Source organism: Brassica rapa, chromosome A05 (genome assembly GCF_000309985.2).
Source record: "Brassica rapa cultivar Chiifu-401-42 chromosome A05, CAAS_Brap_v3.01, whole genome shotgun sequence".
Lineage (NCBI taxonomy): Eukaryota > Viridiplantae > Streptophyta > Magnoliopsida > Brassicales > Brassicaceae > Brassica > Brassica rapa.
Genome location: NC_024799.2, coordinates 18,408,869 through 18,433,696, shown reverse-complemented (window position 1 = coordinate 18,433,696; position 24,828 = coordinate 18,408,869). Strand labels below are relative to the sequence as shown.

The window sequence follows — 24,828 nt, the reverse complement described above, 5'->3', positions numbered from 1 at the left end:
GCCATAAAACTTCAATAATCATCTTTTAATTAGTTAAAATCATATTTGTTCAATGATGAATTTTCGAAGAAGAAACACCTTGCCACCTCTAGGTTCTTTGAAAACACGTTGAGCTTTGTTGATTCAAGTAATCATTAGTACAACACTTTTAACTAAAAATATATTGGTCCGAAGACCTTACAAAAATTCAAAGAAACATTCTCTCAAAACATAATCCAAGATGACAAAATAGTTTGTAGTGATGAAACTGTAGATGAGTTTAGATAACCAAACCTTGTTTATCTCTTCTGTCTCTTGTTTCCACCAGCTTTGCCTCCACGAAACCCTCCTTTGAAATCATTAGTCGTCTCTGCAGTGTTCTGCTTACTCAACCCTTTCCTTCCACCATGACCAAACTTGGAGTCCCTAAACTCCCTCTTCTTATTGTTCATCCTCGAAGTAGGCTTCCCTTTACCTCCTGACCGATCACCAGGAGACACACCTGGTCTCTTCTTACCACCTCCTCTCTGGAAACTCTTTCCATTTCCAAACTCAAGATCAAGCTCTCCAGCTCCTTTCTCACTAAACCCACTCTGCTGTCTCTGTTTCCTCCACTTCTTGACAGACTCAATCTCATCCTTCTTCTGCTTAGCGCGCTCCTTCATCTTCTGAGACTGTACTTCCTTGGCCATCTTCTTGTTATCCCTAGCTTTCCTCCTCTCTTCAGCCTCCTCCATCTGTTTCTTCTCGTACAGAAGCTTAGACTTCACCTTCTCCATGTGCGTATCTGACTTCACCATCTCCGCGTAGTAATCAGCCGGCCTTAGGAAAGGCAGTCCCATCTCCTGGAGCTTCTCGAAAGCCTGCCTCGTCCCTTCGAGTGCTTGAGTGTAGAAGGCCATCTCTCTAGCGAGGTCGTCGTTTACATCAACGGCTTGTCCTTGCTCGATCTCAACGGTGAGCTTATGAGTCCAGTCAACATCTTCTGGCCAGCTAATGTCTTGAAGCTTATCAAGAAGCCCATCTCTGTTGTAGACAGCAGTCTTCGTCGGCTCAGCTAGCTTCTCAGTGATCTCGTTTTCTGAATCGGAATCTGACAGAGATTCTGCTTCGGAGTCAGATGCTACGTCTTCATCAATCATGTTCATCTCATCATCTTCCACAAAATCATCTTCAAATGACATCTGCTCCAAATTTGATAAAAACAACAATCAGGTTCAGAATCAGGACAGGAACATAACAACAACAATAAATCAATCAAAGTCAAGCTACTCCACATATTCAGACTCTTAATCAATAAAGGTTCAATCTTTGAACTAGGGTTTTGACATTCAGACTCTTAACCAACTGGTAGAAGCTGAAAACTCAATAAAGGACCAATCTTTGAATTAGGGTTTGTATCTAACAGAAGCAATGCCTCCATAACTGGTTCTGTGACCTTCATTCAATATCTAAGGACGAAAGCTTATAGCTTTATTAACCTATGTGAGGTCTATTTACAGTCTATTACTAAGAAGGTAATACTCTGAGATTGACATCAAGGAGTAGAAGAAAGCTTACAGTTAACAACGAAACGAAGAAGATTGAACAACTTTGCTTGAGAGGGGTTTTAGAGAGAATGAACGACGGCGCGAGAGGAAGAAGAAGAAACAAGTTAAAAAGGGTTAAGGCTTGCTGGTTTACGTCGGGTTAAATCCGGTTTATCGGTTTACTTTAATTCAATTTCAATTTTGGATTTTTGGTTACCTCACGCAACACAACTGACAACAACAAGTGACGTTTTAACTGACACGTGTACAAGTTATCCCTCTTCGTCTTCTTCCCTTAAAATCCCTAGTTTTAACGGTGCCGTCGTAGTACGTTCTCAGATAATCTCACTGCTCGTCTGGGACCATGCAGAGTGACGTGACTATGAATCCACGAGCATCAGACGACTCTAGCTCCTCTGACGTCGAAGCTGAGATCAGCGACGGCGATGGCTTTTTGCCGATCGATAGACCTCATACAGTCGCCGAAGACGAAGGTAATGTGATTCATTGTCTCTCCTTTACCATAACTCCTGACCCAAAAAGTTTCAATCTTTTGCATCAGTTTCGCTGTTGATGAGAGCAGAGGCGTATCAAGGCTACATGAAGGAGCTTCCTCTTCCGACAAGCCGCGGTTCTTTGATTCCGTTCACGAGCTGGGTTGGGTTAGGCATGTCGATCAAGGAGCTTTATGGTCAGCCTTTGCATTACCTCACGAACGTTCTATTACAGCGTTGGGATCAAGCAAGACTGGGTAGTGATTCTGAAGTTCAGAGCTTGGATTTGATCATTCATCCTTTGAAAGCTGAAGCTACCATTTGGCTTGTTGAAGAGATTCATCGGCTCACTTCTTCTCATCTTCAGATTGCTGAGCTTTGGGGTTCTGATCCTATGTATCACATGTTGATTGATCCAATCATTCCCAAGTTATCACAATCATAAACACCTTTTTTTGTATCTAAGTCATTCTCTGTTTAAATTTTAGACAATGTATTGTGAATGCTTTTTTTTTTCATCTCTGTAATCACCAGAAGTCATTACAAGAACACTTGCCTTGACTTATGAAATGAAACCTGTTATTGTCTCTTAGAACGATTTCTCTGTTATACACTTTGGATGCTGACTTTGCGAATGAATGACAATCAGAACATACTCTCAGGTTTTTTACTATTCTTATTCTTGTGCCTTTGTTTGAGCTGATGAGACCAAAGGCCATTGCAAGTTTCTCGCTGTGTCGACTAAGCATGAATCTCTTCTCTTGCTCATCTACATCCATCAGAACACTGCTGAGATCAGGTACATGGCCTAGCTCACGGCTAACTTCATCGAGCATTGCTTCTATTTGCGGCATCTCAGGGTGTGACTCATCCCCTGATGTGAACTCATGAGTCTTGCCTCGAATCTCTATTAAACTAGTTCCCGGTGGTTTGCGTAACCCTTTCTCCTTCATACTCAGCCTCACTTTTGCCACATCGTTCCATCTTCCAGCTGATGCGTAAACATTAGAGAGAAGCACATAACTCCCTGTTCTCTCTGGAGCCAAGACTTGTATCTTCCCAGCTGCATAAGCAGCCATCTCCACGTTGCCCTGAACACGACAAGCGGCTAAAAGAGAGTTCCAAATCACATCGTTTGGCTCCAAAGGCATGGACTTTATGAGTTGCAGAGCTTCCTCCAACAGTCCTGCTCGACCAAGTAGATCAACCATGCATCCATAGTGCACTTCTTCAGGAGAAACTCCGTGAACTTTCTCCATTGACTCGAAGATCTCCTTACCTTGTTGGACCAATCCACCATGGCTACAAGCTGTCAACGCTCCAACAAACACTACCCCATCTGGTTTCAAACCTTGTTCAATCATCTCATCGAAAAGCCCTATGGCCCTCTCAGCGTTTCCTGACATCGCCATTGCTCTTATAGCAGCTGTCCAAGCCGAGACATCTCTGTTAGCCAAACCATCGAATATAGACAGTGCGGTTTCGGGATCGCCACACCTGGAAAACATATCCACTAAAGTGGTACCAAGTTTGACATCAAGCTGAATCTTGTTCTTCTCAACGTAGTAATATATCCATTTTGCAAGATCAAGAGCTCCCAAGTGCCCACAAGCAGATGCAATGCTCATCATCGTCACTCCATCCGCATCAACACCCTCTTCGCTTTGCATAGACCGGAAAACTTCAATCGCTTCCTCGAACATGCCTTCTTGAACCAAACCGCCAATGATCGTGTTCCAAGAAACAATGTTCTTCTCAGGCATGGTGTTGAATGTTTCCCAAGCTGCATCCACATCACCATTCTCAATATATCCAGCGATTATTGAGTTCCACGTGACAACTGTCTTGTTCATCATCCGATCAAAGATCTTAACCGCAGTATCTTGCTTCCGACACTTCATGTACATATCAATCAGAGCATTACTTACGTTATCCCAACTTTCAAACCCATTCCTCAGTACATATCCATGACAACTCTTTCCCAGCAGAACGTTCTTCAGTTGTGAACAAGATGAAATCGCACTCAACGTTGAAATCCTATCAGGTCTAACACCAGAGTCCATCATTAGACTCAAGACATCTAAAGCCTCCTTCGTTAACCCTTGGCGTACGTAATTCGAGGCCATGGCGTTGCACAAATCCAAATTCCTCGCACCGTATTGCTCAAAAAGATGCTTTGCTGTATCATTATCATTACATTTCATATACATATCGACCAGAGCACTAACCATAACATCATTCACTTCAACGCCAGAACTTCTGATAAAAGCATGAACCTTTTCGCCTATTTCAAGATCCTCTAGCTTAGCACAAGCGGATATAACACACACCATTGTAACCGAGTTAGGCCTCACATCTTCACTTCTCATCATATCGAAAAACAAATCAACAGCTTCTTTAGCAAAACCACGCCTCGCGTAACCGCAAATCATACTCGTCCAAGAAACTACGTTTCTCTGAGGCATTTCATCGAACACCTTCCGCGCACAAGCAAGCTCTCCACACTCTGAGTAGAAATGAACCAGCGAGTTCTGCACGAACAGATCCTTAGCGTAATCCATCCTAACGATCAACCCATGAATCTGAACCCCGTCACGAATCGTTCTACTTTTGGCACACGCGCTCAATCCAAAGGGGAACGTGTACTTATCCGGAGAGACTCCGTCGATCATCATTCGGAGAAAGAGCAGTAACGCTTCTTCGCATAGCCCAGAGGACGCGTACCCACGGATCAAAGAGTTGTACATGTAACGAGACCCGTAGGAGACATCAAACAGCTGTCTCGCAAAGGTTAGGCTTTCGCGAGTGCCCAATTCGCAGCTTCGAGCTACGAGCTTGGTTATGGCGGAGACGTCGTTGTCGAGGCCTTGCTTCGCGAGGGAGTGGTGGAAGAGCTTAAGTTCGTCGATGGTTTTGCATTTCGTTAGCGAGGTGATTGGTGATGAGAGGCTATTCGTGGTGGGTTTGTTGCGGTGGGTCTGGTTTGGAAGAAATGGTCTTGAAGTTGAAGTGGCGAAGACCATAGGAGAGAGATGGAGAACAGTACCCAGTATCGCCATTGTTGGCTCTAGATGATTCAGTGTGGTTCAAAATTCAAAATTTTATCCACTTTTATAATCAAAGCTCCTATGTTCATTCTATTCTGGATTGTCCAACTAACTCCTATGTTCATTCTATTTTATCCCACCAATTAAAAACAATATAATTTTTAATATATTTTAATCAGAAACGTGGTAAATTATTCCCAAATACTAATAAACAGACTAGTAAGAAACAAATGCTAATATAATTTTTATTTGCTTCACAGGAGTGCCAACCACTGCCACCTGATGAGCTATGTTTCAAGAACACCGAGTTCACCCAGACGTGTAAGATACATAGCAAGTGCTATGTAACCGAGACGGTGAAGTTTCCGAAGAAAGTTAGGTTTAAGCCTGAGCTCGAGTGGTTTGAAAACCACCCTCAGTTTTGCCATTTTTTCCACATGCCCGATGAACCAAACTTGAAGCTGCAGGGTATGTGGATGCTTCTACTGCGCACTGTTCCTTTACACGAGTCAGAGGACACATCTTGGTTTGTTGTTAATGGAGTGTCCATTCGGTATTCAATGAGAGAGCATGCTCTCATCTCGGGATTGGACTGCCATGACTATCCGGCTAAGTATAAGAAGATTGGAAGCTTTGCGTTTGTAGACAGGCATTTCAAATCACATAAGGAGATCACTATGCTATCTGTGAGAGAGAAGTAGTTGAGTATGAGCGCGTGTGGGGATCGACTCAAAATGGCAGTGCTTTACTTCTTAGGCACGATTATCAGAGCGAAGGGAAGGTATAATGCTCCGTTCGACCCTTTCATATTAAGAATCATCAACGATGTGGAGGTTTGTAAAACCTTTCCTTGGAGTCGGTTGACGTTTGAAGATGCTCTCCGGTCCATCACTTGCGTGATGAAGCATCTTAAAGGGAAACCTAAGAATAATATCAACTTTTCCGGGTTCATAATTCCTTTGGAGGTAAATTTGATTTATCCTTATGATTTTTTTTTTCTTTCGAGTGTATTTTTTTTCTTATGATTTTTTTTCTTTTGACAATCAGATCCTGGCATTTGAATGTATTCCAGCTCTGAAAGCACGATTTAGAGAAGGTGTAGAAGGTTGTATTAGTAAGTGTCCGAGGATGTGTAAAAAGCGGTTCCAAAGTAACAGCATGAAGGGTTATCCTCTTGAGGATTTGTACGACATACTTGGAGAAATTAAGGTATGTGTTACGTGTTGTTTTGTTTTTATTAAGTGAGTGGAATACAATGTGTTTGATATTTTGTTTGGTATAAATTTTCAGGTTATTGAAAGTGTTCTTGTTCCTACTGTTGATGAGGAACCTCTCATGGCACGCATAATGGATGGGGAGCCAGACTATGAAAATGAAGAAGGCGTGAGTAATTTGTGGAGCACGTGGTTGACTGTTAAGGAGAAGCCTATCTTTTGGCAAGAACTCTATGAGTTAGATGTGGCTGCAAGGGAGTTTCCTCAGAAGAAAGACAAAAGGAAAGTGCATGAAGAAACATCCTCCTCTAATACAAGTTTGGAGGACGTTTTGAAAGGGTTTGAAGAGAGGTTGATGACATGTTTGAGTGAAGTGAATGGGAAGGTGGAAAAAATGAACAAGAGGCTTGGGAAGATTGAACGTTGCCAAGTTGTTTTAAAAAAGAGGTGTAAAAGGATGAAGGCAATGGAGAAGAAGCTTGAGAAGATTTAAGATTGCCAATATTATTTAAAAAAGAAGGCCAAGAAGGTGGAGACATTGGACGGGAGGATTGATGGCATTGAGAAAGAAATGAAGGAAATGAAAGAGAAGGAGGAGGATAAGGAGAACAATGACGGTTTCGACTACAAATGCATGAATTATGACTGGGGTGGGCAGCGGAATGACAGCAATGGAGCGGACGCAACAACCAAAGAACCTGAAGATGCATATATGGTTGAAAATACAGAGGTGGTAAAAGAGAAAGAGAGTGAAGAAGAGGCTCAGAAGGACGATAGAGGTTCTGAGGAAGAGACAGAACCTGAACCTGAAGCATAAGCTGAAGAAGACAAAGAAAAATAGGATGAGGAAGAGAGTGAAGAAGAGGCTCAGAAGGACGATACAGGTTCTGAGGAAGAGGTTGAGAATGAAAAAACACCTGAGAAAGAACCTGATGAGGTTCAAGATTAGGTTGAGATGAATGAAGCCAATGAGATTGAAGAAGAGGTTGAAACAGAGGGTCGGGTTGAAGTTGAAACCGAGAAAACTCCTACACCACCATGTGGTAGGACTAAGACAGCAGCCGCGAGGAGACAAATCTTAACAACACCAGAGAAGTTGTTCGGAAAGGCTGAAAAAATGGTGGAGGAAGAGGTGAAAGAACCTGAGGAAGAGGGTGAAAAAAAGGTGGAGGAAGAGGTGAAAGAACCTGATGAAGAGGGTGAAAACATGGTGGAGGAAGAGGTGGAAGAACCTGAGGAAGAGGGTGAAAAAATGGTGGAGGAAGATGTGGAAGAACCTGAGAAAGAGGGTGAAAAAATGGTGGAGGAAGAGCTGGAAGAACCTGAGGAAGAGGTGGAAGAACCCAAGAAAAAGACTGAAAAATATACTGAGGAAGAAAAGCAAGAGTGGTACATGGTTGTCTACGAGGGCAGTACTTGTGAAACGAAGGAAGCTGACAAGGGAGCAGCCAAGCTTCTGGAACTGGGGTCAAGCATAGGCCAAAACAAATGGTGTTGAGGAAGCACGCTACTAAGCAGGCTTCTAAGCCGAGGGGTAGACCGAGAAAGGATACTGAACCAAAGAAGTTCACAACGCCAGAACAGACAAAAAGGATACGTTCACGTTCACAGTGGGTTTCCAATCCTTTTACTGAAGCTAACACTGATGAGATTGAAGGGCGCAAGAAAAAGCCTAGAACAAAGGCGTAGAAGACAAGAAGCTTAAAATATTTTGGGTGTTTAGTATTTATCTCGGATTTGTTGTGAACTTATGTAAGAAGTTATGTTTTGTTGCTTGCTGGTCTGTAAAACTTGAATGCTATCTCTTATGTAGGATGCTCTGTGTTGTGTGATTGTCTTGCAGCAGGTTTGGCCCAATTGAAGACAAAATGATCTAAGTCTTAAAGAAAACACATTTGTACTACTAGATTTATTATGTATTACTAAGACAAAAAAAATTTGTCAACACTAAAAAAAAAATATAACATGATATATAATATTAAATGGCACATGACTAAAACGTGTAAAACGTGTAAAATATAAGAAAAAAAAAATGGCACATGTCTAAAACATTTAAAATATAATATTAAACAAAACATGTTTGAATACTCTTTGTAGTACTCAAGGAAGTAGTAATATTTCATTCTTCATAGTAATATTTTTGTACATTAGAACATTTTTTAGTAATACAACCTGAAGAAATTAAATTTATTAGTAATACAAATGTATTTAGACAATTTTAGATTATATATAACACATTGGCAAAAAAAATTTAAATAAAATACGTATTTTCTGAATTTCATCTCATTATGGCCTTCACATCAAGACATTAGTATAGAAGTAGAAGGATGTTTTCTATAGAAATGAGAGGTTTTCAACTAATTTCAGAATTAAGAGTATTCTATGTCTAATTTGGCAAATAAACACAAATATGACCATATAATCTCGTAATATATGAGATATTTTTTCTAAAAATAAATAATAAGACGAAAACAAAAGTTCTTTGAAACATGCATACTACATAGTAATTCAAAGTAGTTCAAGGTAATCCAAAATAGTACCTAGTAGTCTATATTACACATAGTAGTACCAGGTAGTCCATATTACACATCGTAGTTCACAGTAGTACCGAGTAGTGCAGTGTTACCTAGTACAAGAGTTCCATGTTACTCAGTGGGGGAAGAAGTACTTCCACATTCAAAATACTCATAAAAACGTCCGCCTCTCCTTCCCCTGCCCCTGCCTCTTCCCCTTCCGCGTCCTCTTCTTCGTCCACGAGATTCTCCGGCTGATGGAAACCTTTGCTTTTGAGTGGGTCATTTCTTTTTTCGTATACCGGGGGAAGAACTTTAAGTGCTCGAATCTCATCAGGTATGACCCATTCAGACATATGAGGAAATGGATAAATCGTCCTACAGTATGCCAATGCCCACAACTCCACCAAATAGTATTTTGAACAAAACTCTTGTAGATGAAGATCTCTTCCTACGCTCAAGAACTTGGCAGCAGCAGCAACATGAACACATGGGATTTTGTCTAGATCAAAACATCTGCAGGTGCACATTTTTCTTGCCAAATCAACCGTATAAATCTTTCCGTCACTACCATTGACATTGTACTCAAGGTGGAAGTTGTTTATCTCAACAACATCTAAACACCTCGCTTCCAAACATCTTTTTGACAACTCCTTTTCCACTGTTGGCACAAGCTTCTTTGTGACTGGTATTTCAGCTGCCTTCTTCCTATGTTTGTTAAACCAGTCAGTCATTTTCTTGATGATAACATCAATCATCGGTAGCATGAAGAATTTCCTCGCTTTCCGAAGAACACCATTAATGGATTCTGCTGCATTAGTTGTGTTAACATTGTATATGTCTCCTTCAAAGTAACATCTTGCCCATTTTCTCACTTCAACACTTTTCTCCAGATACGCCGCAGCAGAAGGATACCTTCTGGAAAAGGCATCGTAGAGATCATCGAACTCAGCCACTGTATAAGCATGTGCACACTCTGTAAACTTGTTTGCGCAAGCGTCTCTGTTGTTGAAAACATGTCCTTTGACATTTTGAGACAAATGCCAGATACAATACCCATGTGCAGCCATTGGGAACACCTCACGTATTGACTTGATCAAGCTTGCATTTCTATCCGAAAGAAACACCAATTCGCCTTCATCTGATATCACTGACCTCAACTTACTCATAAACCACATCCAGCTTTCATCTTTCTCACCATCAACTACACCAAATGCGATAGGGTAGTGGTGACGATCAGGATCTTGAGCCGTCGCAACAAGCAGAACTCCACCATAAACATGCTTAAGATGTGTTCCATCCGCAATGATAACTTTCCTCATCGCTGCGAATCCTTCTATGGAAGCTCCAAGTGCGAAAAATAGATACTTAAATCTTTTTGCCGCATCCACTTCAACATAACTTACTGAGTCAGGATTCTTCAACTTAAGCATGTACATGTAGGAGTGTATCATAGAAAAACTCTCTTCCGGAGTACCTCAGACTTCATTAGCAGCCATCCTTTTTCCTCTCCATGCTGTGGCATACGACACATCAACACCAACCTTGTGGGTAACCATACTGATCAGATCAGCTGGTGTTGGTGTGTCATATCTACCGGGATATTCTTCACTCAAAACAGATCCGACAACATGTGGTGTGCCTCTCCTTCTATTTCTAAGGGTACTTATAGTTACTACTGAGAATGTATGAGACTTGTTGTAAGTTCTAACCGTCCAAAGATCTGAATTCTTAAGCTTTACTACACGTAAATACCACTTGCAACCTTCTTTGGCTCCTCGACATTTTGCCACAAATCTCACAGTATCGGACTTCAATGTTTCATACTCAAAACCATTCTTATGTGCACCCCTCTGAACTAGAACTTGCATGGCTACCTTAGTTCTGAATTCTTGACCCTTAACCAAATCGAGACCATCATCCCATTCTTCTTCTACTGCTGTCGTGGCTTCAACTACTGCTCTTGCAGCTTCAACTCCTCCTCTTGCAGCAGCAACTCCTGCTCTTGCAGCTTCAACTTCCGCTCCTCCAGCTTCTTCTTCCACTCTTACTTATGTTCCTTCATACCCATGCTCTAAATTCTCATGCATCTCAATGTCTTCATGTTGTTCGGGTGTGTAAAACGCGACCACACCATCCATCTCATGATCCTGATCAGTTCCATCTTGCTCAGTGTCATCTTCCTCGGTCCCATCAGAAAGACCAACATAGCTATCATCAGTTTCATCATCATCTTCATCAGAAAGACCAACATAGCTATCATCAGTCTCATCATCATCTCCGAAAAGTGACATACCACCATATGTATCATCCATGTCGCTGCTGATCTCCACATGTAAAACACTTCTACATTTATCATGATTTACTTGCATGAGATAACCCAAAACGTCTTCATCACACCAAATATATGATGGCTTGTTCGAATACAATACCATTGGAAAGTAACTAATCTTCACCATCCCATCTCCATTTACCTTAATCTTTCTGCATATACTTTCAACCAATTTAGAATACGTAATCTCTTCCACAGTTGTCTTCATCACTAGAGTTTGAATTTCATCTTCTCCCGAGATCCATCTTCTCTCACCCCCATCTTTGATGTAACTTCCTCCGTAATCAAAACATATGATTGTAATAGGAGAGGCCCTAGATTTCCTGAAACAAAAATTATGATGAGTTAACCGTTTAAAGAATCTAAGTTGTCCAAGATCTTTGGTACATACTCTATTTAGTAATACAAGTAATACAAGTTATACAGATTGTAGCTTAGTAGTACTAGTAATTCCAGTATTTTCTATAAATTTTCATTTTTGTTGATTTAACCCTTTTAACTAACCAAGGGGGTATTATACAACCCACAATATCGTCTACCAATATTGTAATGTATTATTTTGGTTTAAAACAGTGAAAAATTAGCATAAATATACAAAATAGTCCTGAAAAAAACATCATTTTCATACCAATATACCTAAAACTTTAATCTTTCATCGGTTTAAGTATGTTTAATCAACAAATAGCATGTTACAAAACCCACATTATCGTCTAACACCATTTTTATGTTTTTTCCTATCAAACTCGTGTTAAAAGAATCGTGTTAAAAGAAGAGAACCTTCTTCAAATTTTATTTTCATTTTTCTTTGAAAACTTTTACGATTTTTACAACTAAGTTTTTATTTTTTTTCGTTACCCATAACACATAGAACATAAGTAGTATATTAGTATGAAAATTTCATGAAAAAATCGTACCAATTTTCGTCAAAATAACCTTCAAAAAACGCCAATGGAGCTTGAAGGGGAAGAAGAATTCGCTGGTGGTTGGAAAAAAGGGAGCAGGATCTGAAAAAAGGGAACAGATAGACACCTGTGGGAAGGAGAGAGGTAGATGAAATATGGGATCGCTTGTTAGGTGTCCATTAATTATGGACTTTATGTGGGAGGATGAGGGGTCCGCTTTCTATTTTTAAAATTAGAAAGTAAGGTGTGGGATCCGTGTTTTATTTTTAAAATTAGAAAGTAAGGTGTAGGGTCAGCAAGAAATAGATAATAATATAATAGTTGAAGGTAATAAAGAGAGGGAAAATATGATAAGATAGTTAGAAAAGAAATGGGGTATTGAGAATACAAAATTTCCAACTGGGTCAATATAGATTACTTTCCTCTTCAGACACACAGGATCAGGGGCTCTATTCAAAAAAAAACTTATTTTAACAAAAATCTCATTTAAATTATTAATTAACTTATTAATTAACTTTTTTTAATTTCTTATTATATTTATTCATCAAAATCTATTTATATAAAATTTATACCTAATGTACTTTTTATCTTCTTGTTTTTGTTTTATCTTTTTCATTTTATATAGAGAAATATCTTAAGATAGCAATAAAAAAATATCATTGTCACAAATATAGATTTTAAGGATCAAAATGACCACACTATTTCATTAAATAGGAAAATATACACTTATATTCTTTGGATTAAGTTTTAAAATTTTATAAAATTAAAAATAAATATTAACAGTTTAAAAATAAAAATTTGAAAAATAGTTTCAAAAAGTATTTCGAATTACAAAAAAAAAGACATATTCAAAAAAGAAATTTGTAAAAAAGTTCGAATTTGAAAACATATATTCTGAAAGTATAAAAAAATTATTTTATTATTTTATTATTTTATTATTTTATTATTTTATTTTTATTTACATATCTAGGGTATTAAGTTTTTTTTACCTATTAAATAAAATATTTTGGTCTTTTTTTTTAAGATCTATTTTGTGATAAAAACTTGAAAATGTCTATTTAGTATAATTTTCCTTTTATATAATTTTATAAATATCGGAAAATCGCATTTTAAACCCTAAGAGTGTCATATTCTCGCACTTTAAACACTGAACGTTTTTTTTCTAACCCTTAAAACCTTGAAAGTGACATTTTTATCATAACATTAGGCGACATGTACTGTTCATTTTCTTATGATGTGTCGATTTTTCTTTTATTTAAAAAAAAATACATAGAAAATTCGAAAAAAATTGAAAAAATAGAAACCATTTGAAAATTTCAAAAAAATATAAAAAAATATAAAAATTCGGAAAATATAAAAATAACATTTCAAAATTAAAAATAAAATAAATATTTTCAAAATAATCCAATTATAAACCAATAACTATATATAATATAATAACTTGAATGGTGATTCTAGATTCTGGTTTTTAGTTTTTGATTTTTTTTTTAAATTTTGATAGATTAATCTTTAATTTATTAAATTTTCAAAATTAATCCAATTATTGGTATTATTTATTTTAGTAACTATAAGTTTGTTTAAAAAGAAATTAAATTATAAGTGAAGTTCTTAAAAATAGTAAATAACTTTGAAATTAAATTACTTACTAATCAAACTTTAGAGAAATTAAAATATATGTTACTAATCTAAGAAGTTCCATTCACACCAAAACCTAACATATACAAATCTTGAGGCATACTTCGATATCTCGTAATTATATTTCAAACTAACTTACAATATTATAGTTAAGGTCAAAAACATTTTAAGTGGTTTATAAAAACATATTTAGTTTCGCAAAAAAATTAATAAGGTAAGTATTAATAAATGAATAATTAAAAAAAAATCAAAAACCAAAAAAAAAAACAGAATCTAGAATCACCATTCAAGTTATTATATTATATATATTTATTGGTTTATAACCGGATTAATTTTAAAAATATTTTATTTTATTTTTAATTTCCAAATGTTATTTTTTTAAATTTTTAAGTTTTTTTTTATTTTTTTGAATTTTCTATGTATTTTTTAATTTGTTTAGAAAAAACAGACACGTCATTACAAAATGAACAGTGATAGTTATAACTAATCTAACAAATAAAATTCTCATACGTGGATTTGATTTACAAAAACAAAAAATTATAATCGATTGAAATTCTTCTTCATCCCCTATTTTTTGCAATTCACACTATCTATTCCTACTTTTTTCTCAGAATTTAGATCCCACGTTTTGATCTACTTTTCCATTATCAAACTGCTTTATTTTCTATATAATCTGCAATCATCACCAAGCTCCACCATATTATTCTTCATTTTTCTCTATACATAGTTTCAAATATTGTGATTATCAATATATTTTTAATATTTTTTCAAAAAAATATATATATATTTTTAATGCATTTCCTTTGTGTTCTTATTATCACCGTTCCATACTAGGCCTACGTTGTACGAGAGCCTAAATACCAAGTATACTCTTGTGTCTAAAGTTATGAAATAATTGGAAACAAAAAATTCAACAACTAAGGTAACAAAGTATTTCTCAACTTCTTTTCTCTGTAAATTGTTTTGCATCTGTTTTATGACTTATCTTTAGGAAAACTTTGTTACCTATTTTACTAATTGTTACAGTGGAGAAAACGTTTTTGAAACAAAATATTTTAGCCATTAATAAGAAACAAAACATAAATGAAAGAATAAAAAGGAAAACTGGAAAAAAGAGACACTCTCAACTTGGAATTGTCTAATAGGACTTGCAGAGGATTACTTAGTTAAGTAGAATTTATATTTCCTTAATACCATTATACCCTTCAATTAACCAAATTAATCTTTATATTTCGTAATTGATTTAAACTTTTATTAATAAGAAAAGAGGTAAAAACAAAAACTGAAAAAGAGAAATCTACGTAAGAGGTTTTACGCTAATTTCTTTTTAACTTTACTCTTCTTCTTCTCTGTACTTTCAACCCGTATCAATGGCGATTTAGGGTGAGTGGAAAATCCTTGTTTCTTCATCGGAAATCATCAATTTTATCGTCTCTAATCTTGTTTTCGTCTTCCTTCTCTTTGTTGTCAGACACGAATCAACGAATTGAAGATTTGTTCTTCCTCTACGGGTTTATGATACTCATGAACCATAATATCTTCCTGAACCCTAATTTCTTCCCACACAGGAAACAAATTCGGTTCAGAGCTTCATTTATCGAAGAACGTGTGTGTGACCTTGCTCGTCAGTTTCTACATCGGATTCATAGGTTTTCTTTGATTCTTTTGCGGTTTTTATATTCATGTTAGTTCCAGGTTTAATTTTATTGCTCGTTCTATGCTGAATTTTATATACACGATTAGTCTCTATTTCGTTAAGCATAGTTAGTTTCCGAGTTATTGATTTATATAGGTGATGTTGCCTTGTTTAGAGGTTCGCTATCACTGAATTCATCTTTGAGTAACCTGCGTAGTTCATAAGTGTAGAGATTCGTCATCTCTCAGTCTCTTGTACTCACTGATTTTGAAATCTTCCGCTCTAACCGAAACTACTTGACCTCTTGATTCACCGTTGGTAAGAACAGAGGAAGCTTGGGTCAGATCGAAGGAAATCTCTTTGCTGGACCATTGTGGAAAACACTAACTCTACTGAATCTACTTCAAAAAGACCAAGAACTCCCGTCAAAACTCGACCTTCTATCATCAGAGAAGCTTTACTTTGAACGCCAACACTAGCGCTACAAGAACAGTAAATCTGATTCTCTTAGACATAGGTTCAGTTGAAACGATGAACAAAGATTCCGAACAAATAATTGACTGGATTAAAATGAACAGCTGTGAAAGGCTAAACTTTCTTGGATTTTATTTATGTTCAACCAAATCAAAGAAATATAGGATTGATAATCAGCTCTGAAATTGATTGAAATTATCACTACAAAATCGTCAACACGAAAGGAAAATCACCGAAGCGAAACAAAATCAATATAGATCGAAATATTATCTCCCTTAAGATTCAATTATAGAGTTGAATAGAGCAATATAAGGTGTTGTCTTGTCTCGATAACTCATACTGGAGTATTGAAAAGAGAGTGGAAATTGTTCCCAATTCAGTTTAAAGTGTGGTATTTTTGGATTAATATGAAGATTATCTCCCTTGTGATTCAACTATTACAGAAACAAATATTGAGGTTTCATATGCAAAATTTTTAGTCATCCATATGCAAGATAGATGTGTGTTAGTTTACTTTGGATCCCTATTGGTGTATCCATTTTCTATATTTGGTTTGCTAGTTCTTATTGTTTAGAATTCTTTGCCTAGAAGGCTTAATAATACAATCGACAAAAAAAAAGATCGAAGGTATTTACAGCCAAAAGACAAAACAAAAGTACGGTAACTGGCGGGAAGAGCCACCATGATCGTTAAAGGAACTGTTCTTGAGATAAGATTTTCCCAAGTTATTTTTTGGTTAATTACAATCTTCAAAATTTTAGGTTGCGTTAAAGTATACTTAAACTCAAAACAAATTCAGTTTTTTTTTCATGGAAATTGGACTGTATAACCACCAAAAAAATTATAATTCAATCTACAACTAAAAACCCTATTTTTTCACTGTATATGTGTCTTTTATGTAATATTGCCATATTGCCCTCTATTGTAACTATCAGAACCTGCAGAAAAAATAAATAAATTAATAATCATTGCATTTTAAAAATAATTCGTGTCCACTGGAAAGTCACACATCCACACATAATTTGTTTTCTTCTTCTTTGTTCTTCATATTCCTCTCTCTCTCTCTCTCTCTCTCTCTCTCTCTCTCTCTCTCTCTCTCTCTCTCTCTCTCTCTCTCTCAAATTTATGTTTTTTATACGACGAACACATAAATCTCTGTCACATAGCTTCAATCACCTCTATATGTACAACCAACACAGCCATCATCATTTGTTTCATAGTCGCCGCCATATTTGTTCTGTCATCATCTCCGTAATTTTTACCTTTCTTCTTTCTCGAGAAATTGAATCGTTTGATTCTCAAATTTGGGAGAGAGCAATGAGACGGACACAATTATCGGAGTTGATTTTTGCAGGAGTATAGCGTCTTCACATTCTCGGTGGGTGACTGAAGGGGAGGTTTCTCTGATTGAGAAATCGATGGTGTCTTGTCTGGCGGAAGAGGAGACCCGGCAACGTGAACTAACATCGGCCAATTCTTCTTCCAGATGTGTCTTGTTGTTTTCTACCTCTTTGTTACTATACTATTTTATCATGTTCCATTCAATTTGACGATTAATAAAGAGTGTTCTATTTTGTTTAGAAATATATTTTGTAATTTTCTTAATATATAACTATCATTACATATGTTTGAATCTGTAAAAATCGTACTATGATTTATATTGTATAGTTTAATATTATAAAATATGATTTAATATTGCATAATATTGTGTACATTTTTGTATTTTGATATTTGGATGTAGGGTTTAGTGATTATGGTTTATGGTTTACTAATTAGAAGGTGAGGGGTTATGGTTGGAGTCATCATTGACTTCTTTCATGCAATCATATATATTTCATAATTTCACCAGTATGTACTATGCTATTTATTTTGTTCCATTCTATTTGGGTTTATGGTTTATATTTGGGTTTATGGTTCACTGATTAGGGTTTAGGGTTTAGTATTTAGGGGTTGGGGTGGGGTTGAGATAAAGTTTAGTATCTAGATTGTAGGGGTTGAGATAGAGTTGATGTCCTATACTATTTTAAAATTATAAATATGTAGTAGTTTATATTTAGGTTTGGGTTTATTGATAATGGTTTAGGGTTTAGTATTTAAAAGTCAGGGTTGGGTTTAGTATTTAGGAGTTGTGTGTGGGGTTAGAGTTCTATTTTATTTCGGTGATGTCTGATGTGGAATACTTTCTTTATTGAAATCTACTCATTTTATATTTGATATATGGGTTTAAGGTTTAGGGTTTAGGGTTTATATTTGGGTTTATGATTTATATTTGGGTTCAGAGTTTAGTAATTAGGGCTTAATAATTAGGGTTTAGAGTTTCGTATTTATGAGTTGGGTTGGGGTAGTGTTTAGTGTTTAAGGATTGTAGATGTGGTTGTGTCGTCCTATACTATTTCGGCGAAGTAGAATAGAATACTGTGTATATATGTACGTGGTCATTAAATGTGTTACGTGGATGTGTATTTTTTTTCATATGACATAGTTTTAAGTCACTCCTCACCATATATTATTTGTGATACATCATGTTTACCGGGTAACTGCAAGTTGAAAGGGTATAACCGGCTAATTTTTGGTGTAAATGTTAGATTCTTCATTATGTCAAAATCAATGCTATCTACATAATTTCATTTTTAAATTTGGTTAGACCGCAAATAAACCCTTTTTAATTAAGTGGGTGCTGCGCGGACGAAAAAAAAAGGAGAATCTGCCCAGTAGCCAAATTTTGAATGGAAAGTAAGAAAATAGCATTGATTTTGACGTTATAAGTAACTAGCTTTTGTCTTGTATTTTATTTAGTTACTAGATTTTGATCCGCGCTTTGTTTTTGGATTATATTATAGTATAAAGTCTTATTATATCGAAAAATATAATTTTTAACAATTATATAATATACGAATTAGTTTATTTGAGATTTTATATGTACACTTTTACGTAAGTTTCTTTTAGGCATGAGAATTATATCCGGATAAAAAAAAAACTGAACCGACCCAAAAATATAGGTTTAGTTCAGGTCCATAGAAGATAATCTATTGGGTTTTTTTTTGGACCCGCAGGTTTTTGTTTGAGTCTGTGTCCTACCGTAGACCCGATCATAAATATGTTGTGTTTATTAGGTATATTTGGATATTTCCAATATGTTTCTTGTATTATGGATATTTTTTTGAAGTTTTTGGTTTACAATTATAGTTTTTGATTTCAAGTAAATTTTCAAATTAAAAAAAAATTGGGTATTTTTCATTTCATCGTGTCAGATTTTGAATTTTTAGGTATTTGAATTTTTTGGGTATTTGTTTGGAGTTTCGAATATTTTTTCAGATTTTTTAGATATTTCGATTTTTTTTAGGATCCTAAATACCCGAACATATGTGGACCCATTACGTCCATATCAGGTCCAACAACCTTTTGATATAGATTTTTAACGTTATTGTACAAAAACATGGTTGATAAAATATTTTTCTGAGTAAAAGTATCATAAGAAATAATATTAGGATATGTTAAAAAATATTTAAAATATTGTATGGTTAGAATGATTAATGGTATTACCAAAAAAAAAAGTTATACATGACTCCAACAACTTTTTTTTTTTATATTAAATTTTTTAAGACTATTTTTCTTTTAATAATATTGATTTGTTTTTAAGTGAAAGTATATAAAAGTATAATATCTAAACCAATAATTTTCAAAATCGTGAATAATCAATACTGATATCGCGAAGTCGGGTTAACTTTAACAGAACCAATGAATTTCTATATTTTTGTGAATATAACATGAATATTCAGAAAACTCATTTTTAAATATGAAAATATCTATCAAACTATAGACGGTTGAAATTTTAGTATATGATATGAGATTTTAGTGGAAATATTTATATATGATATGATTACTTTATTATAAAGGAAAGAGAAAGTTAGAATGTACACATATATGTGATTAAAAATCAAAATGGTAAATATAATAATAATAGTGATTATGATTTAGGAGTGAGATTTGAATAAATAAATGAATTGAATAAATTATTGTTAGAGAAATATATGGTAACATATTGTTAGTCTAAATATAAAGTAAGACCAAAAAATAATGAAATAAATAAAATGGTCCAAACAACTTTCATAGGTAGGTTTTTTAAGACTCTTTCCCTTTTAATAGTGTTGATATCCATTCATTAGCAACAGTCCGGTGAAAGAAAAAGAGAGTGCATCACGTCGTCATTATGGATAGGAGTGAAGCACTATTATTTCCAGTTCACGTAAATTAGTTACATCAAACAATTAGTTACTTCTAGAAACTTCTTAAATAAAGAATGTATTATGTATCACTCAAGTAGTATATGAATCTAACCCTTATATACTAAATTTATCTCAACCCCACCCGAATCCCTAAATACTAAACCCTAAACTTTAATCAATTAATTCTAAACTCAAATATAAACCATAAAACCAGATATAAATCATAAACCCAAACATAAACGATAAACTCATATATAAACCCTAAAACCAAATAGAATAGAATAAAATAAATAGCATAGTATGTATTAATGAAATTATGAAATGTCTACTATTCTATGGAATAAGTTAATGGTGACCCCAACCATATCCCCTCACCTTCTAAATACTAAGTGCTAAACTCTTATCACTAAACCCTAACTCCACATATAAACCCTAAACCCAAATATCAACTTAAGAAAATTACAAACTATATTTATAAACAAAATAGAATACTCTCTCTATTAACCGTCAAGTGGAATAGAACATGCTAAAATAGTATTGTCAAATGAAATGAAACATAATAAAATCGTCAAATGGAATGGAACAATATTGCAACCGTGACTTATAGTAGTTAAAAGTATCTTCCACAAAACGTACATGTGAAGTAGAATCGGAAAGAATTCAGTCATATCGGCACCGCACCTAGAATGGCTCATCACATATGTAGATTTTCAAATCTCCGATTCCCGTCCGTCACCGTCAAAGCCTTTGCAAACGGTCTTTTTTTTCACAAAGCTATTATGGATTTACCAAATAAATAATAATTTGCAAAAAGTGTGTGAATGTTGGAGGACCACGAGTTGCTTTTGTTTTTTACTGTTTTTGTTTGCAGGTTTTGCCGGTAGGCTAGAAAGATAAAATGACAATATTATATAAAAATCACGTGGTATATCGATAAGTTAGGATAATTAGTTATAGAATGAATTATAATTTTTTTGTATGCTATACAATGCAATTTCCCAAAAACAAAATATGATGAACGCGTATCAGCTCTTTTTCTCTTTTTTTCATCAACAATGAGAAAAAACTTCAAGAGATTTAAACATATTTCTAGTGGTGAGCTCAAAATCTTTCAATAAACAGTAATATTTTTTTGTAACACACCAATAAACAGTCTAACTAAAAATTAAGAAGTATCTGAAACAACATATAAAGTGAGATATCGTATGAGGAACCTAACAAAAAATGTGAGAGATTATATAAATGGTCTGAACTTTTAACTTTAAATTTTAATTATATAATAAAAGTATATTAATATTATACACTATAGGAAACATCATGATTTGTAAAGAAAATTATTTCTTCGCAAATCGTTTATTCACGAACAAAAATCCCAAATATTCACGTAAATTTACGTAGGAATTAAACTTTTTGAAAATTTACGAAGAATTTAAGTTCCTCACAAAATTATTCTAAACGCAAATCTCGGGTTCCACCCACATTAAGCATTGTTCTGTATCCCTCTTTTATAGATTTATTGAGGAATGAAATATTGCTCATACACAGAAGACAAGTAGAAGTTTATTCCATTACATCGCGTTTTACAGCACATATAGAAATATGCTTCTTTTACATCAACATTAAACCATCACTTATACCCCGTGATGAGACAATACTCTTATTATCATATCCGGCATTATAACCTACTATCATAGTTGACATTCTTCTAGCTGCGTCAAAAGACAAGGATATATATATATATATATAAGTTATCTAGTAACACAGAAAGAAACGTATTAGTATAAGATCATATGCGCCTATGTATATTCCAAACTCCTACCTGACACCACAAGCGCAGAAACTCCATCGTTGACAAGTCTTCTACCAGAATTTGAGTTTGGATGGTGCCGAAGACTCACATGAGAGAACATTAGTAATGGCTTTGATGGTGTTTGGAGTAGTCCGACAACACCCTCCAAATAGAGATGCTCCTTCTTCTCTCCATCTACTTACATACGACACAAAATCCTCCTCAGATTCTTCCTCTGACTTCTGCCATAAAATAAATCCCCCAAAAGTCAGATTTGTAACTTTGTTTTATAATTACCAGGTTTCTTTATAGAAACTCTCACAATCCATTTCTTGTTCAGACCGTCATAGACTTCTCCACTATTTGGGTAGACAATGATCGGTTTGTGAGTCACCTGGAATAAAAAGATAGTTGCTTCAGCCGCAAGGCATAAAACAGTGGGAAAACCCTAATCCCATAATTGCGTCTATTTACTATATATGTTAATTACCTGGCGCAAGGAGATAACCAAATCACTAATGTATCTTGGTGCAGTACAATTGATTCCAATGGCCACCAGTTTCTTGCAAGAATCTGCCACTTCCGCGCATTCTATAATAGACTCTCCACTTGGCACAGTGACTCCATCCTTGGAAGTGAACGCGAACCATGCTGGAATGTCTATGCCTTCCTCTTCAAGAAGATCCACGTAAGCCTATGTTTCATTGAAAATAATATATTTATATACAGTATGTAGAAATCTAAACCAAATCGTGTAACAACTATACTTATAGAATATAATCACAACGGCCAAACACAGCCACTACTAACGCTTAACTAATATGTAAGATATGTGAAGAATGGCCCACCACTAGGAAGACTCGTATACTGGTTCGTAACCCCCACAAATAGTCAAAATTTAACAGAAATTTATCTACCTCAGCTTCGAGCTTATTTGGAATGGTCTCAAACGCAATTAGATCGGCTCCCGATTTTGCTAGGATTTGGACTCTTCTTCTATGGAAGTCCTTCAATGACTCCTTGCTCACAGAATCTACATATACTCCGCTGCAAAGGCATTATGAAGGATGAAAAAAATTATATTATATTTACAAAGGGAACCAATACTTTTACATTAAAAAAAAAATATACTTTTACATATATATAGTTCTTTCATTGGGTTCAAGTCCAATTTGATACCTAGAATGTAGCAAAAATTACGATCAAGCATATCATTCAAAGAACCTGTATTCAGAGCCATCGGCGAGATAAGCTCCATAGCTACCAACGGAAGCTGCTACAAGAACCGGTCGCCGGGAAGCTTTTCCGGCGTGGTCAAAATCCCAAGAACCCTTGTTGCATCTGTTGTAGAAAATCTCACGTGCCTCACATGAGAGTTCTACGCTCCTCCGCAGCAAACTCTCCGCTTCTCCCACCGATAAACCCTTAGCTACAAATCCTTGGATAGTCGCCTGTATATATAAATTGATTTGTTTTAAACATAGAGTTTGAAAGTTATCACACATACTTAAATCACGTACAGCTAAATGAATATTATCAAGTTTTCTTCCATGTTTCTTGAAAATATAGGACACGTTAATTACCTGGTATGATGCGGTTATGATGATGTTTGCTCCAGACTCTAGGTAATCCAAGTGCACCTATTACACGAAACTAATATTATATAGCTAAAGTAATATTATATACTACACTACACAAAATTTTTGTGGCATTTTATCTTGAGCTGTAGTTCAAAAAAAATATAGAGAACTGATCAGAGATTGTATGGAGTCCCAGTCTAGTCTAGTAAACGGCGTGGTGGGGTGAGGGAGACAATAGTTGGAATGGAATGCGATGAAAAGGGCACGTAGCAGCACGGCCTTACAAGTTGTAACGTGACGGTTTACTGTTTACTTGTTATCTGCACTCTTGCACTAGAATGAATTAATTAGATGATTACTTTTTTTTTTAATTAGCTTAATTCTTTTTCTCTGAGGCTCATTTAAAATATAGAGGTTATGATCTTGTATAAGAAATGTATTCTAATAACGCTAAATGGTGTCAGATTTATATTGTCATTGGATCCAAATCCAGTATATCTACCATTGTTACTTTTACCTTAAAAGACTCGTTTGCATACGAATTGAGAGACATGTTTATAAAGTTAAAATCAAGAATAAACATGACAAATATATTTGGAGAAATAAGTTGATTTAATTTTTTTTTATCAAATCAACTCATTTGACTCTTGATAAAAAGCCAAGGTCATTTACTCAATTCATGAGAAATATAGCTAATGTTATCTAGTGTCTATGACTGTCCCTAGTTAATATATAAAAGATACGGAATCAGAATTCAATTTAAAACCTGAAGTTATAAATATAATTCCAACTACTAAAACATCTTAATTACGAGTTAGTAAACTTCCACTTAGATAGTAAATGTATAACCTTTGTGACGAGGTGAGGAGAAGTAATGAGGCACTTGGCACTCCAAAGTGGATCCTTGATGTGAGCTCCGTGTCGTTCTAGCTCTGTCGCAAACCCTCCATCAACCACCGCATAACCGCCGCACTTCTCTAAGAACTCGGTCATCAACGAAGATGACGTTCCCTTTTTCACTAATGATCCCATATAGCTCTATTTAGGTTAAATGAGCCAGATCAAGACGAACTAGATATGAAGATGAGATTTGATGTTTGATCCTGAGAATAGATGCATGAGCTTTCTATAGGCGGCCCGAGTTATGGGAACTTTAAAATGACATATACACCCTTTTAAGTAGTGTTGGTATATTGTTGAGGACCGACTTATGAGTTTGTAATGAGGAAAACGAGCGAAATAACTATGAATAGACGTTAAGTGGTATTAACTAAAAGTGGATAGTTGTGTTAACAAAATAAGAAAGTGGATATTTATGAACAAAATTGTATGATCAGACAGCCAGCAGACTCCTTTGCCTGCCGTGTGGGAAATCACCCACCCAACTCATGGACCACGTTGTACGTCTTTTTCTGAGCCACCCACGTTACTACTTAAAGCATGTTTATTGCTAACAACCTTTAGTGTTGCTTAGGTGG

General features: G+C 35.4%; 4 protein-coding genes and 2 long non-coding RNA genes across 7 annotated transcripts; 3 read left to right on the top strand and 3 right to left on the bottom strand.

Moving 5' to 3' along the window:
- Positions 1-93: 93 nt before the first annotated feature.
- Positions 94-1,787, bottom strand: LOC103869018 (probable rRNA-processing protein EBP2 homolog). Its single transcript, XM_009147058.3, has 2 exons — positions 1,540-1,787; positions 94-1,163 (listed from the first exon to the last, which is right to left on the bottom strand). Exon 2 carries the CDS (start codon positions 1,161-1,163, stop codon positions 279-281), a length of 885 nt encoding a protein of 294 aa, XP_009145306.1. The 5' UTR covers positions 1,540-1,787; the 3' UTR covers positions 94-278.
- On the top strand, positions 1,774-2,590 carry LOC103869016 (protein RDM1). The gene is made up of 2 exons (XM_009147056.3): positions 1,774-2,002; positions 2,071-2,590. The coding sequence occupies exons 1-2, from the start codon at positions 1,873-1,875 to the stop codon at positions 2,445-2,447; spliced, it is 507 nt and encodes a 168-aa protein (XP_009145304.1). The 5' UTR covers positions 1,774-1,872; the 3' UTR covers positions 2,448-2,590.
- On the bottom strand, positions 2,495-5,124 carry LOC103869017 (pentatricopeptide repeat-containing protein At3g22690). The gene has a single exon (XM_009147057.3). It carries the CDS (start codon positions 5,059-5,061, stop codon positions 2,530-2,532), a length of 2,532 nt encoding a protein of 843 aa, XP_009145305.1. The 5' UTR covers positions 5,062-5,124; the 3' UTR covers positions 2,495-2,529.
- A 976-nt stretch (positions 5,125-6,100) lies between these two features.
- On the top strand, positions 6,101-12,786 carry LOC117134022. Its single transcript, XR_004458128.1, has 2 exons — positions 6,101-6,258; positions 6,340-12,786. It is a non-coding gene; the product is annotated as an uncharacterized LOC117134022 (long non-coding RNA).
- Positions 12,787-14,338: 1,552 nt separating this feature from the next.
- On the top strand, positions 14,339-15,525 carry LOC103869015. Its single transcript, XR_633098.2, has 2 exons — positions 14,339-15,028; positions 15,117-15,525. It is a non-coding gene; the product is annotated as an uncharacterized LOC103869015 (long non-coding RNA).
- A 5,943-nt stretch (positions 15,526-21,468) lies between these two features.
- LOC103869013 (homocysteine S-methyltransferase 3) lies at positions 21,469-24,570 on the bottom strand. 2 transcript variants are annotated; one of them, XM_009147055.3, is made up of 8 exons: positions 24,200-24,570; positions 23,354-23,410; positions 22,995-23,221; positions 22,688-22,817; positions 22,261-22,464; positions 22,093-22,164; positions 21,801-22,012; positions 21,469-21,733 (listed from the first exon to the last, which is right to left on the bottom strand). In XM_009147055.3, the coding sequence occupies exons 1-7, from the start codon at positions 24,380-24,382 to the stop codon at positions 21,842-21,844; spliced, it is 1,044 nt and encodes a 347-aa protein (XP_009145303.1). In that variant the 5' UTR covers positions 24,383-24,570; the 3' UTR covers positions 21,469-21,733; positions 21,801-21,841. The 2 variants fall into 2 exon arrangements, with proteins under 2 accessions (XP_009145303.1, XP_009145302.1); XM_009147054.3 differs by having other exon boundaries at positions 21,469-21,690; positions 24,200-24,561.
- Between the last annotated feature and the right edge of the window lie 258 nt (positions 24,571-24,828).